General features: G+C 42.9%; 1 protein-coding gene across 1 annotated transcript; it reads left to right on the forward strand.

The window, feature by feature from the left end:
• The first annotated feature begins 3,156 nt into the window (after positions 1-3,156).
• Positions 3,157-3,985, forward strand: LOC119914990 (uncharacterized protein K02A2.6-like). The gene is given in 2 exon segments (XM_038734530.1): positions 3,157-3,876; positions 3,878-3,985. Coding segments are annotated over 2 exon segments (828 nt in total).
• Positions 3,986-12,739: the final 8,754 nt, after the last annotated feature.

Below are 12,739 nucleotides of genomic sequence, written 5' to 3' on the forward strand. Positions count from 1 at the left end.
AGCTAAGCTTCACATTTTACCGCCCTGGTGGAAAACATGTATTTCTTTTTACTGTTAGTGGTGATATGTGACTTGACTTTCAGAATTTGTTTTTTTGGACATTGCTTCACCACTGTGCACACATGTGTAATTTGTACTTTCACATGCTAAATGCCCATTAAAAACGTTTTACCACAAGCTAAAATTATGGCTGTTGTGTATTTTGGGCTACAATGAGATCCGTAGTGAGATACGCCTAACGGATTGTGGCTAACCTTCAGTCTCTCTCGTAGTTGTGATGAACCATGCTGTTGCTGTGACATGCGTTGTAACAATAAACGGTTAATGTTACGTCGTAGTCCGGGGTATGATATTATATCAAGTAACAAGAAGATGGAAGGATATAACAAAAAGTGGCGACGAGGACGTCTGGACCGACGCTTGCTCTACGCGACGGAGGAATTTTGCATTTTCTCTGCGGTGCCACCCGCTGCCAGGTGATAGCCGGGGTGCGGATGTGTTTGCTGTGTGTGCTGAGGTGTAACGTTATGCACTGCGGCCGGCTGAGCGGGAAGGAATAGAGCAGTGAATACCACCCGGTGCGAACTGTAAGTAGCCCCGGATATTGACAGGACTGAAGTCACAGGCAGGAGCCGTCTGTGAGGACAAGAGTGCCGTATAGCCAGGAGACCAAAATGGCTGGAATTATCGGCTCAATCGGTCCCTTTGATGAGAGCGCGGAGCAATGGAGCGTTTTTGACTATTTGGTCATGGCTAATGGAATAGATGATGATAAGTTGGTGCCCACTTTCTTGAGTATGATAGGCCCAAAGACTTTTAACTTGCTACGCAACCTTTTACAGCCAGCAAAGCCAGGCAGTAAAACCTACAAAGACATTGTGGTAACACTGACTAACCATTTTTCATCCAAGCCTCTGGTGATCGCAGAAAGATTCTGGTTCCACAGACGGAATCAAGAAGAGGGTGAGTCTGTCACCATGTTTGTTGCAGCATTACGCAAGCTAGCTAAGTACTGTGACTTTAAGGATGTTTTAAATGACACATTAAGAGACAGGCTTGTGTGTGGATTAAGAAATGAAGCAGCATAGAAGAAATTACTCATAGAAAGTGACTTAACGCTTGAAAAAGACATCAATATCAGTGTCACAATGGAAATGGCATCAAAGGAAGCTTATCAACTGCATGCTTCTGGCAGAGTGCATAAATTTAGCGGTGACACAGCAAATGCACAAGGGCCATGTTTCTGCTGTGGCCAATCAGGACACCTTGCTACTGACTGTTGGTGTAAAGAGATGGATTGTCACAATTGTGGGAAAAAAGGCCATGTTGAGCGGGTATGCACAAACAAAAAACGCAAAGACAAAAGCTCAAATACTGGAAGTAAAAAAGAGACACTAAAACATAAAAAGGGAAGACATGTTCACACACTTAAGCATGGTAACAACAGAGCGAGTGATTCCTCAGAGGAAGAGCTGTCGACTGCAGTAAACACTGTACGGATGAAAGCTCACAAGGGTTTTGGGCCAGACCCAAACTGGAAGCACATTCTGTAAAGATGCAGATAGACACAGGATCACGGGCATCACTAGTGTCATACAGAATCTACAGGAAGTTCATGAAGCACCTACCACTATCTCCTTCAGACCCAGATTTTAAGGGGTATACTGGTCATCGAGTGCCCATAAAAGGAATGACTAAGGTGACTGTTCAGTGTAATGGCCACACTGCCAAGTTGCCAGTTTAAGTTACTAAGAGAAATTATCCTGCCATTATGGGGCGTGCTTGGCTAAAGGAAATCCGTCTTGACTGGCAATAAGTGAGGAAGCTGTCGCACAGTTCCACTTGCCTGCAGGCCATACTGGGAAAGCATGATGAGGTTTTCCGAGATGAGTTAGGCAGAATGAAAAAAATCACAGTAAAGCCACATGTGAAACCTGATAGTAAACCTGTGTTTAGGAAAGTAAGACCAGTGCCATACGCCATCCAACCCAAGGTGGAGGCTGACCTGGACGCTCTGGCCAAGAATGGGGTTCTGGAGCCTGTGACAACCAGTGAGTGGGCCACGCCTATCGTTACGTTACCCAAGAAGGACGGGGGGATCTGGACCTGTGGATTAAGGTAACACTCGATCTGGTGCTAGCAGCAGAGCAGTACCCCCTTCCCCTGATTGATGACTTGTATGCTGGACTGAGTGGGGGACAAAAAATCAGCAAAATCGACCTCAATCAGGCTTACTTACAAATGCATGTAGAAGAAAGTCACGGGAGATGCTTACTATTAACACACACAAAGGACTTTTCAGATACTGCAGACTGCCTTTTGGTATCACGTCAGCCCCAGCACTGTTCCTAGACGATATCCTGTGCACTGGAGCAAATGATGAAGAGCACCTGCGCCACCTGGATGCTACTCTCCAGAGATTGAAGGAATATGGCTTGAGAGTCCACAAGGAGAAATGTGAGTTTTTCCAAGTATCTGTGGAATACTTGGGACATGTGATTGACGCTAAGGGGCTTCACACTGCACCGTCAAAAACCACAGCCATTGTGGATGCACCGCCGCCCGAAAATATCAATCAGTTAAGGTCTTTCTTGGGGCTGTTGAACTATTATGGACACTTCATTCCAAACTTGGCATCACTACTGAAACCAGTGCATGACCTTCTACAAAAGGAGAAAGCATGGAAGTGGACGGCCAGCTGTCAGGAAGCTTTTCAAAGGGCGAAAGATGCACCAACATCATCTGAGGTACTTACCCCTTCAACCCATCGCTTACAATTCAGCTCGCCTGCGACGCCTCTCCTTACGGTGTCGGGGCGTTGATCTCTCACATTTTGCCGGATGGCATGGAGAAGCTTTTGCGTCAAGGACATTAAACAAAGCAGACCAATTATGCTCAACTGGAACGCAAAGCTTTGAGCATTGTATTTGGAGTCAGGAAATTCCATCAGTACTTGTATGGAAGGAAATTCTCGCTCCCTACGGACCACCGACCTCTCACGACCACTCTCGGCCCATACACTGGTATACCATCCTTGCTGCCTCCCAACTACAGAGGTGGGCGTTGCTGTTGTCAGGACACTCATATGACATTAAGTATCGCAAGTCAGACTCCCATTGCAACGCGGATGTTCTATCCAGATTGCCGCTTCCTTTCATGAAGCCGGAGTCAACTAGGGAGGACATTTTCTACTTCAGGGAGGTTGAAAAAGCACCTGTTTCGGCTCTCCGGGTAAAAAAGGAGACCAGAACTGACCCTCTGTTGTCTGCTGTCATGAACATGATTGCCGGGGGTCAACCTGCTCGGGGTGATGCAAACTTGAAATCCTTCCTTGGACGGCGGTCGGAGCTGTCTGTTCAGTCGGGCTGTTTGCTGTGGGGGAGGAGAGTGATTATTCCCTTGTCACTCCGAACCCAAGTATTGCGACAACTTCATGCAGGACACAGTGGGATAGTGAGAATGAAGGAGATAGCGAGGAGAAGCTACTTTTGGTGGCCAAACATGGCCAAACAGATTAAAGACTTGGCAAAAAACTGTTCATCTTGTCACAAGGTTAGGAACAACCCACCACTAGCTCCTCTTCATGCCTGGGAGTTCTCACAGGAGCCATGGCATCGTGAGCACATTGACTTTGCAGGTCCATTTGAGGGCAAAATGTTTCTTGTCGCTGTTGACGCACACAGTAAATGGCCTGAAGTGGCTATCGTGAAGTCAACTACCACAGAAAAGACAATAGAGAAGCTAGGAGAAATGTTTAGTCGTTTTGGATCTGCTTCACAGTTCGTCTCTGACAATGGACCTCAACTTGGCTCAGAGGAAATGCATGCCTTCCTGCAAGCGAATGGAGTGCAACACATTAAGTCAGCTCCATACCACCCTTCGACAGAACGGCCTTGCAGAAAGGTTTGTCCAGATGATGAAACATGCACTGAAAGCATCTCAAGGCCAAGGAACACTGCAACAAAGACTGTACAATTTCTGCTAAACTACCGCAGCAGTCCACATGCCACAACAAAGACATCTCCTGCCAGCCTGATGTTTAAGAGAGATCTGTGCACCACTTTCGATCTCTTGAAACCATCAGCAGTGAAGGACACTGTTCGGAGGTAACAAGAGAAGCAGATTATGCGAAGAGATCATCAGGCCAAGGACAGAGTTTTCACTTAAGGAGAATCGGTGTTGGCCAGGAACTACAGAGGCGAACCTAAGTGGGTTCCTGCAACTGTTCTTGCACAAACTGTATATATAGTATCTATCTCAACTCTTACAAACTCCTACTGTGCACGCAGAGCCGTCTCTTGGAGATTCGTCAGATGCACCTCCACACTCACCAGTTCACCTACCTACACAAGTGCAGAACTCCACTACACCAGAAACAAGCTTTCCAGTTGTGAACGAGACTGTGACACCTTGTTTTGCATCAGCATCAGAACTCAGCCCTCCATTGGAGTGCAAAAAGACTGATGTTCCTGCAGACTGCCGATACCCCACCAGAGAGTGCCAGCCTCCTGCATGCCTGAATTATGAGGCAAGATAGTAGCTGACCTAAGTCAACGGGGCAGAATAATCCCCATAGGTACAGTCAGGGCCGAGGTAGTCTACCCTCACCCCTAAGGTAGCACAGAGAAACAGATGTGAAGTAAAGTTGCACTAGTTACTTACTGTACACAGTAAGCTGGGCAGCAAAAGAAAGTTGTAATGTTCATGTTTTAAAGAACATGTATGTTATTTGGAATTGGTAGCCTACAGCCTACTCTTTATTTCCCTCATAAATACAGAAACAGAAGGGGGGAGGTCACATTAACTAGAAATAAAAGATGTTAAGCAATACTAGCCTGAGTATTACTTGTTTTTGGACCGTATAGGAATTAAGTGGTATTGCACATCACTAATATTCATGCAACTGACTTTTTTAAATATTGCCACTTCTTTTAACTTTAAACATGGCTATGGCAAACACATTACCGGGTCATACATTTGACTTGGTTTGTAAGCATTCCTCTGTGGAATTACTGGATATGACCATCTGACCACAGATGGATAGTTTTTAACTGTGAATCACCAGTTACTCATACTGCCTCATCAAGCTCCTTGTGTCCTGGCACCTTAATGAACAAAGCATTTAAAGGTTTGCACATTGTTTTAAGAATCAAAGCAACACCTGTTTGATTGTCACACCAATGATCTGGCCAACCATTTCAATCAGATTGCTTGTCCTCATTAAACTTATTGCACCTCTCAAGGTTAGCCTAAGTCTACAGCTAATAAGCAGACCAGGATAAACAACAACATTCGCAGCTGTAAAAGTAAATGCAAAAGCAGAGTGCAGATCCAGTCTCAAAGTTCATTACCTCAGTATGGAGGACTACAATAACGTGGTTAAGGATGCGAGAACACACTATTTTTCTGAACACATTGCCGGTAAATTCAGCCCCTCTGTGCCTCAGCTGAAAGTGTTGATGATTATGAATTGTTTCATCTTATTTTACTGATACTATGGTGTCGAATAGAGCCTCTATTACCCTCTCTGCCTCTTACTCAGAGGTCCCTCACCAGCAACAACATATTTTAACCAATTTTATCCATTGACTTGTCTGAGTTTTTAAAACAGTATCACAGATGGGAGTGTCTTCCAGCCCACTTGATGTAATACCAACAAAGTTTTATTGAAGTGATGGACTTTGTTGGGCCCTATTGCTTTCTGTTTTTAACAAATCCCTATCTACCATTTGTGTCCCTGACTATTTTAAAACAGCTTGTGTGAACCCACTATTAAAAAGCCTGGTCTGGATTACTGCCTCCAAAATTTGAATCCAATTTCCAAATTATCTTCCATATCAAAGATGTTAGAAAAAAATGTGTTGAAACAACTGCTCTGCACGCTGGAAAATAACAAAATGTTTGAAAAGTTTCAGTCTGGTACCCAAGCGGGAAGCTTCCGGTCAGCAATCTGATGCGAACGGCCAGCAGGGGGTGACTCTTCTGGTTGCAAAAAGAAGTTCTGCTCCATTAGAAATAATGGCAAAATGACCGTACTTCCCAGCTGAATAATTACCTCAGTAAACACTTTCCTGATGAGTTTATGATCTCAATCACTAGTTTCATGTTTTCTTCAATACAAAATGATGTCCATAAATAATGTAAGTAAATAATGGTCCCATTTATTTTAAAATAGACCATAAAGCAGAGTATGTTTCAGGGCAGGATTATCTATGATTGACAAGTCATTACCATGGCATGATCTGTCAATCAGGCTAGAGCTGAGTCGTACCCACGGCACTGTGTAAATTTAACCAGCTTATAAGGAGCTGTTCACTTTCTCTGGTGAGTACATTTAGTTTTAAGACTGTTGTTCACTACACAAAGTTATCAGCCCTGTTAAAATAACAGTGAATGTGAATTACAGATGAACCTAATTAAGCAAGCTAGCTAGCTCCGCACATGGCCGTTAGTGCCGCCATCTTGTCCAAATAAGGCACTTCCTGGTTGCCGAACTCGAGGCTTCAACTGCAGTCCACAAACCAACAGGTGACATCATGATGATTACGTCCACTTCTTATATACAGTCTATGGAAGTACCACAGCACTGAGACTGACCTGCTTATAGTCGCCAATAACCTTTTAATGTCTGCTGATGATGGCTTCCAGTACCAGTACTCCTGGACCTTAGCGCTGCATTTGACACCATTTATCACAACATCATGTTAGACAGACTGAGGTACTGGGTGGGGATATCTGGTACTGCTTTAGAATGGTTATCATCAACCTGTCATAGGAGGTTCTGTGTGTGTGAATAACTATGTCTCTTCAATCTGTTCGGTTAAATATGAAGTGCCTCAGAGGTCAGTCTTAGGACTCATTTTTATTTTTCTTGTGACACTGAGACCATCTTAGACGGGTTTACTCATCATCACACCTGGATTACTGCAATAGCATTTTTCCTTGTTTGATCTATCTATTGATCGACTCGAGACTGTCCAGAAAAATTTGATGATACCACCCCGTTTTAACATTACACTGGCTCCCAGTATATTTTAGTATAGATTTTAAAATTACTTCATGGCTTCTCCCTGTTATATCTCTGACCTTTTAGTCCCATGCACGCCAGCGCGTACCTTAGATCCTCAGGCAGAGGTCCGTTGTCTGTTCCAGAGTCTCAACTGAAAACTAAAAGGGACAAAGCTGTTTTGAAAATAAGATTTTTTTTTTTTTTTTTTTTTTTTTTTTTTTAAATTCTTATTCTTACACAGGTAGCACTGGCACATGTATGGAATGGTGAGAAAAAGTTTCTGTCAGCTGGGGTTTAAAATGGCTGCTGTCATCCAGTTGACCAACGTGAGGCAGTAATCAACTCTGCTAGTCCAATCCATACATTGCACGTCTTCATTCAACGCGCCAACAACACAGCATAGTTCAACATAGTTTAAGCAGCACTGGTTCAGAAAAAATACTCCAATTGGACAACATACATTTGCATTAGCGCAAGTAGGACAATGAAATTAGGTAATACCCCATAAACTGGCATTTTTCATCATACAATGTTAACAAGTGCAGATGAATTGTATTTCATGCCCGGACCTAGCACACTGCACACACAGGAGCATAGAACACGCACACACCACATACAAGAATACAACGCGCATGCAGACAAACACGCACAGACACCCCATACACATACACACACACACACACACACACACACAGGTATTTAGGATTGGCCATTTAGCCATTTGTCCATTTAGTCATTTGTCCATTTAGGATTGGCCATTTATGATTGGGCATTTGGGCATTTAGGCATTTAGGACTGAGTCATGTATGCATGAAGAGGTGTGGCCTGAAGGCTGGAGGGAGGGTTTGAAACGGCTGAGGCGAAGAGGCACTTTATGGACTGCTGGGGGGGCTCTGACTGCCAGCACACTGCTATGAAACCAAGCAGAGCAAGTGAGCAGGCCTGAAGTGAGGACTATAATTTTTAATACCATAACTAAAAGCGTACAGCATTTCTGTCCATGTGCCTCACACACAAAGTCAACAGTGAAAGGAGCGCTATCTGTCTGACGAGAAAGCAGCGGACAGTACAGCAGGTAAGATATGCTAACATTAGCAATTTAGCTTTAATAGGCTAAATGTTGCTGACATGCATGAGTAACGTTAGTACATGCAGGTTTTTAAAAATGCGGCTAACCCCGCTGTGGGCGTGTGCATAAACTGTAAAAATAAGCTGTAGAAGCTGTGTTTGTGATTAACAGCACCATGCTGGGTAGGTGACAGGTGTGTGTTTACAGTGTTTGTGCTCTGAAAAACACAACAAGTCTCATTTTGTTTTTCACTTCCCTGTGTTTCGAGTCTTCTCGTCTGTCCCTGTTTGTTATTGTCCCATACTCAGTCTAATGGCTCCCGCTCAGCTGCGTCTCTACCAAGCGGCAACCTCCGGCTCTCAGTTCCGATACCAATACGGAAGTATCTGAAACTGCAATTCATCGAGTGGCCACTTGAGGCTGGCTGCAGAAGTGAGTCAATCTCCATTGACCCCCATGTTAAAAAGCCCAACTTTACAGCAGAATAAAACATGTTTACAGCCTGGTTAAAAAAATGGTTTTAGTGCATATCGCTAATTTTGCCCTTCGTGACAACTGTGAGGGGGGTGAATTTTTTTATAACTCACCTGTTTAAATTATATTAAGCCTTAAAGTTCTGCGTTATTAGGGGCGTGGCCGCTTTGATTGACAGGCAACTTTAGCCACTGCCACTCCTAGCACTCGGTCCCCGTCTGTTAGCCTCACTCAGCCACACGAAGCTCTGAGGCTCAGTCTGTCCGAGCCTTTTGGACATTTCTACATGCAGATACTGGATGAATAATGGCAGGCTGTGCAATTTGTTGGAGAGAGAACCTCCAGGAAATCCGTGTTACTTGGTGAGTGAAATTCCTGTATTTTATTTATGTGTTAACATTTAACAGCTGTCGCTGTCGGCATATAGCTTGTTAGCTTAACGTTAGCTTGTTAATGTTACGCTAATTAGCCAGATACGAGCAGCCCCAAGCTGCTAAGTTAGTGTAAGTAAATAAGTTAGTGTTTCTAACCGCAGCTTTTAATGAGTCAAAAACAAGTCAGCAAGTAGAGAGAAGCCAAAATGTATGTTATTAGATTAAAGGAGAACTCCGTACAATTTTTTAGTTAATCTTGATCGTTATACCTAAAGAGTGTCTTTGTGCCTCTTAACAGACACAAAATGCAATGAAAATGTCTGTCCAACATGAACAGGGCCCTTACATGACAACAAGATGCGTTTAGCAACTTAGCCATTGTTTAAATTCACCTAAATAGTGTTTTAGACGGCTAGCTGTAGTCTCGTGCTGAAATCCTGTGGGAACTCAGTTGTTGCCGGAAAAAGGTAAAGAGCAGTGTGCAGGTGGGGGGAGCGTAGTGCGTGAAGAGTGATGATCGGAGTTGCTCACAAGTGAAGAAGCTTGGAGTAACGTAACTATGGAAAATATTGAAGATTTTGAACACATGGAAGAGGCTTTTGAGTTTGATGGTCGTCCTTATTCATTCGAACCCGAATATACAGACGAAGAACTAGCCTCACAAGAGTTGGAAAGAAGGAGACAGACAGAGGGGCAACTGGCAGATGAAGCATATGCTTCAAGGACACGGATTTCGGACAACTGGTGGTGTTTGTGGGTGTTTGACCCAATGCCTACCAAGGAAAAGCCTGTGCTGTAAAGAGTGGGATCTCATACAGCCAGGTAACGAAAAATGTGTCACCTGTACCGAGGAATTGCCTGCTCTTATCCAAAAGGCAGTCCTGGACACTTTCTTCTTCATTCCTAAAATAAACTGGAAGAGACGTCCAAAACTGGAGAGACTACATGGGCAGCTATCCATAGAGTGAGTTGAATATCTGATGGATTACATGACATATACCTTTTCCTTTCCATTTTATTAGTATAAATTTTTTTTGCTGTAAATACATTAGCCACTTCTCTAGTGAACTCACCAAACATCTGCTCTCTCTGCCCCCACCCCCATTCCCTATAGCCATTCCACACTGGTGGCCTACTGTGTTGTATTAGAATGGGCACTAAAAGGAGCGCGCCTTGGGCGTAGCAGTAGAAGACCATTACCTAGCTGTGTGTATCAGTGATCAGAAATTTATCCCTCCCCCACTGGTACTTAACATTGGATTTCAGGAGGCAGAGGAGATATTCTAAATGTTTGGTCTGAATTGTACATTGTGCATGTTCAAAAAGATTGCATCATGTCATTCATTATAATAAAGATAGTAAATCAAAATCTTGTTATCTTGTGCTCCTGTGTTTTTACTCGAACTATAAGAACACAGTATTACAGTTACAAACAAAACTTTATTTTACAACAATAAATTACAGAACAGTGTAAGCTTTATATAAAAAATGTCAACATGGTCAGATAATAGTGGTGTTGTCAAGCTCAAAAGCGATGTCACTGGTCTCACTAACTCCGTAGCTATCCAGCCATCTAAACGTCATCAATAAAGCCACAGGAGACACTGTGCCGTTTGTGGAGTTTATCAATAAAGTTTGTGAAACTGAAACAGATACAACAATACATATCAATAACAGCGTTACAGTACAGTCAATGAAAGCTACCGTATATAGCTAAGTAGCTAAATAGCTAAATCAGTTGAGTGATAGCTGTGTATAGTACAGCACCAGCATAAACAGCCATAAACTAGCTTCAGAAATGTCTACATGACAAATATAACAACAGACATGCGGTGTTAATGTATACAAACATCATTACTTACAGACATTGCGTTTAGCAAGACTTATGAAGGAGGATGCGAGAGACGTTACCGCAGCACCTATATCTGAACTGAATCCCTTGTGCATGCTGAAAACAACTTCCGGGGTCACCCAGCACAACTACTTCCTGTATCACTAAAGCAGCTACTTCCTACTTCAGAATACAACACTTAGACATTGAAATGGCCAGTAGGAGGCAGTAAACCCATACATAAATCACTCTGAACATAAGAAAGCACAGTCCATAACAAGCGAAGTTTTGGTATGAGCGACCAGATCACCCTTGTCCGGCCTTGGAATTGGAGCAATGTTCTGGAGCAATTTCCTTGGTCCTGGTTTACGAGGGGGAAAGTGTAGGAGAAGATGACAGTGCTGTCCTCTCTCCTTCTCAGCACACGCTCAACAAGATCATGACGAAAGGCCTGTGTGGTGTTGTCAAACATGGGTTTTGCAACCCATTGCTGACTCTGTCTTGATGTACAGCTTTGTACCGTGGTTGTCCTAAAATACATGAAATTACATATTAAATACAGCATCTCCATGGAAAACCTGAAGAGACTAGGTAGTATACAATGAATGTGACGTCATGTAAAACATTGATGTAAAGGAGCATATATTATATGATACCTTCTTTTGTCTTCGCCTGTGGTCTCCCAACATTGCTATTATGGTCACTATTGCGAGTGGGGTACGAGCCCTCATGCTGTCGTAACTGAAGTGAAGTCGCTTCTCAGCATACTTCAGCATGACCTGATGGTACACCTCCAAAGATCCTGTATAAATGTAATGTCACACCTCAATGACCCAGTGTAACTGGTGTTATTGCGTGTAGGCAGTAATGAGACAAAACTGCTTCTCTCAAAAAATTTATAGATGTTGCAACAATAATCATCATGACTGGAAAAAATTTGAATCAATGTAAATAGATACCAGTATGCTTGAAGAGTGACATCTGCCTCAAGTCTCTAAGGAGATTTTTGTCCAACACCACTCCCTTCAATGCCACAATAGCTGATGAATCTGGTCTCAGCCACCTTTTGCGCCTCTGGTCATCCTCTGTCAGGGTTGTGTGATGGCAGGTGTACTGAGCACCATCCACCTCCCACTGTGAATGCCACACATGTGGTGCAGAAGCGACTTCCATGTTCGAACACATTCCTAAAAAAAATTAGATTGAAGTGATAGTTGGTGAAATACTTTCCTGGTGCAAATATTACACTATGTGCCAGGTAAATACTATTAAAAATATTTACTACTACTATTCACTACACCGACAGGAACATGTTTTGTTATTGCTGATATAACAGTAAATATTCTATACCAAAAATACTGTATCTATGTTATGTACTACTTAATATTCTTACCTCTTTGTCACCTTTGCTTGTGCTGCATGACCAGTACAGATGGATAGTCATTGACTTTATCCATGGCTGCAAGTCTTTGTTGTTCTTCTTATTGGATACAAGTACAGTTTTCTTCACACCTGTACAAAACAGCCAAAAATTATGTCTAAAAAGTTAGTGATAAATGAAAGAGAACACACTTATCTTGTGCAACAATTAAGTGTCTTTTCCACTAAATTTACTTGCTTTTCCTCACATGCCAGGGATTAAATTCATGTTGGATGCTAGTGTAGTTGTCCTTCATGAGTTTGCGGATGGATGGCAATCTGTCAGTGGTCACAACACCAACAACCACTCCCCTGTCAAGCAAATATCCAGACCCCTCTGAAATCCCAACACCTCCATAGCAACCGAGCTGGTTGTTTCTGTAACCTAGAGAATAATATTGACCGATCAGACAAAGCATGTCTACATTTTTTTGAAAACACTTAATAATAATAACCACATAATTTGGTGTTACAAACATAGATAATTTACCTGAACCAATTCAAAATGAATGATCTCTTTTGTGGCATCATCTTGAAATGAAAATGTACAGTATTTGCTACTG

Source organism: Micropterus salmoides, unplaced genomic scaffold (assembly GCF_014851395.1).
Source record: "Micropterus salmoides isolate LMB-PRFRI ecotype aquatic unplaced genomic scaffold, ASM1485139v1 Ms_hic_scaffold_20, whole genome shotgun sequence".
NCBI classification, from domain to species: domain Eukaryota; kingdom Metazoa; phylum Chordata; class Actinopteri; order Centrarchiformes; family Centrarchidae; genus Micropterus; species Micropterus salmoides.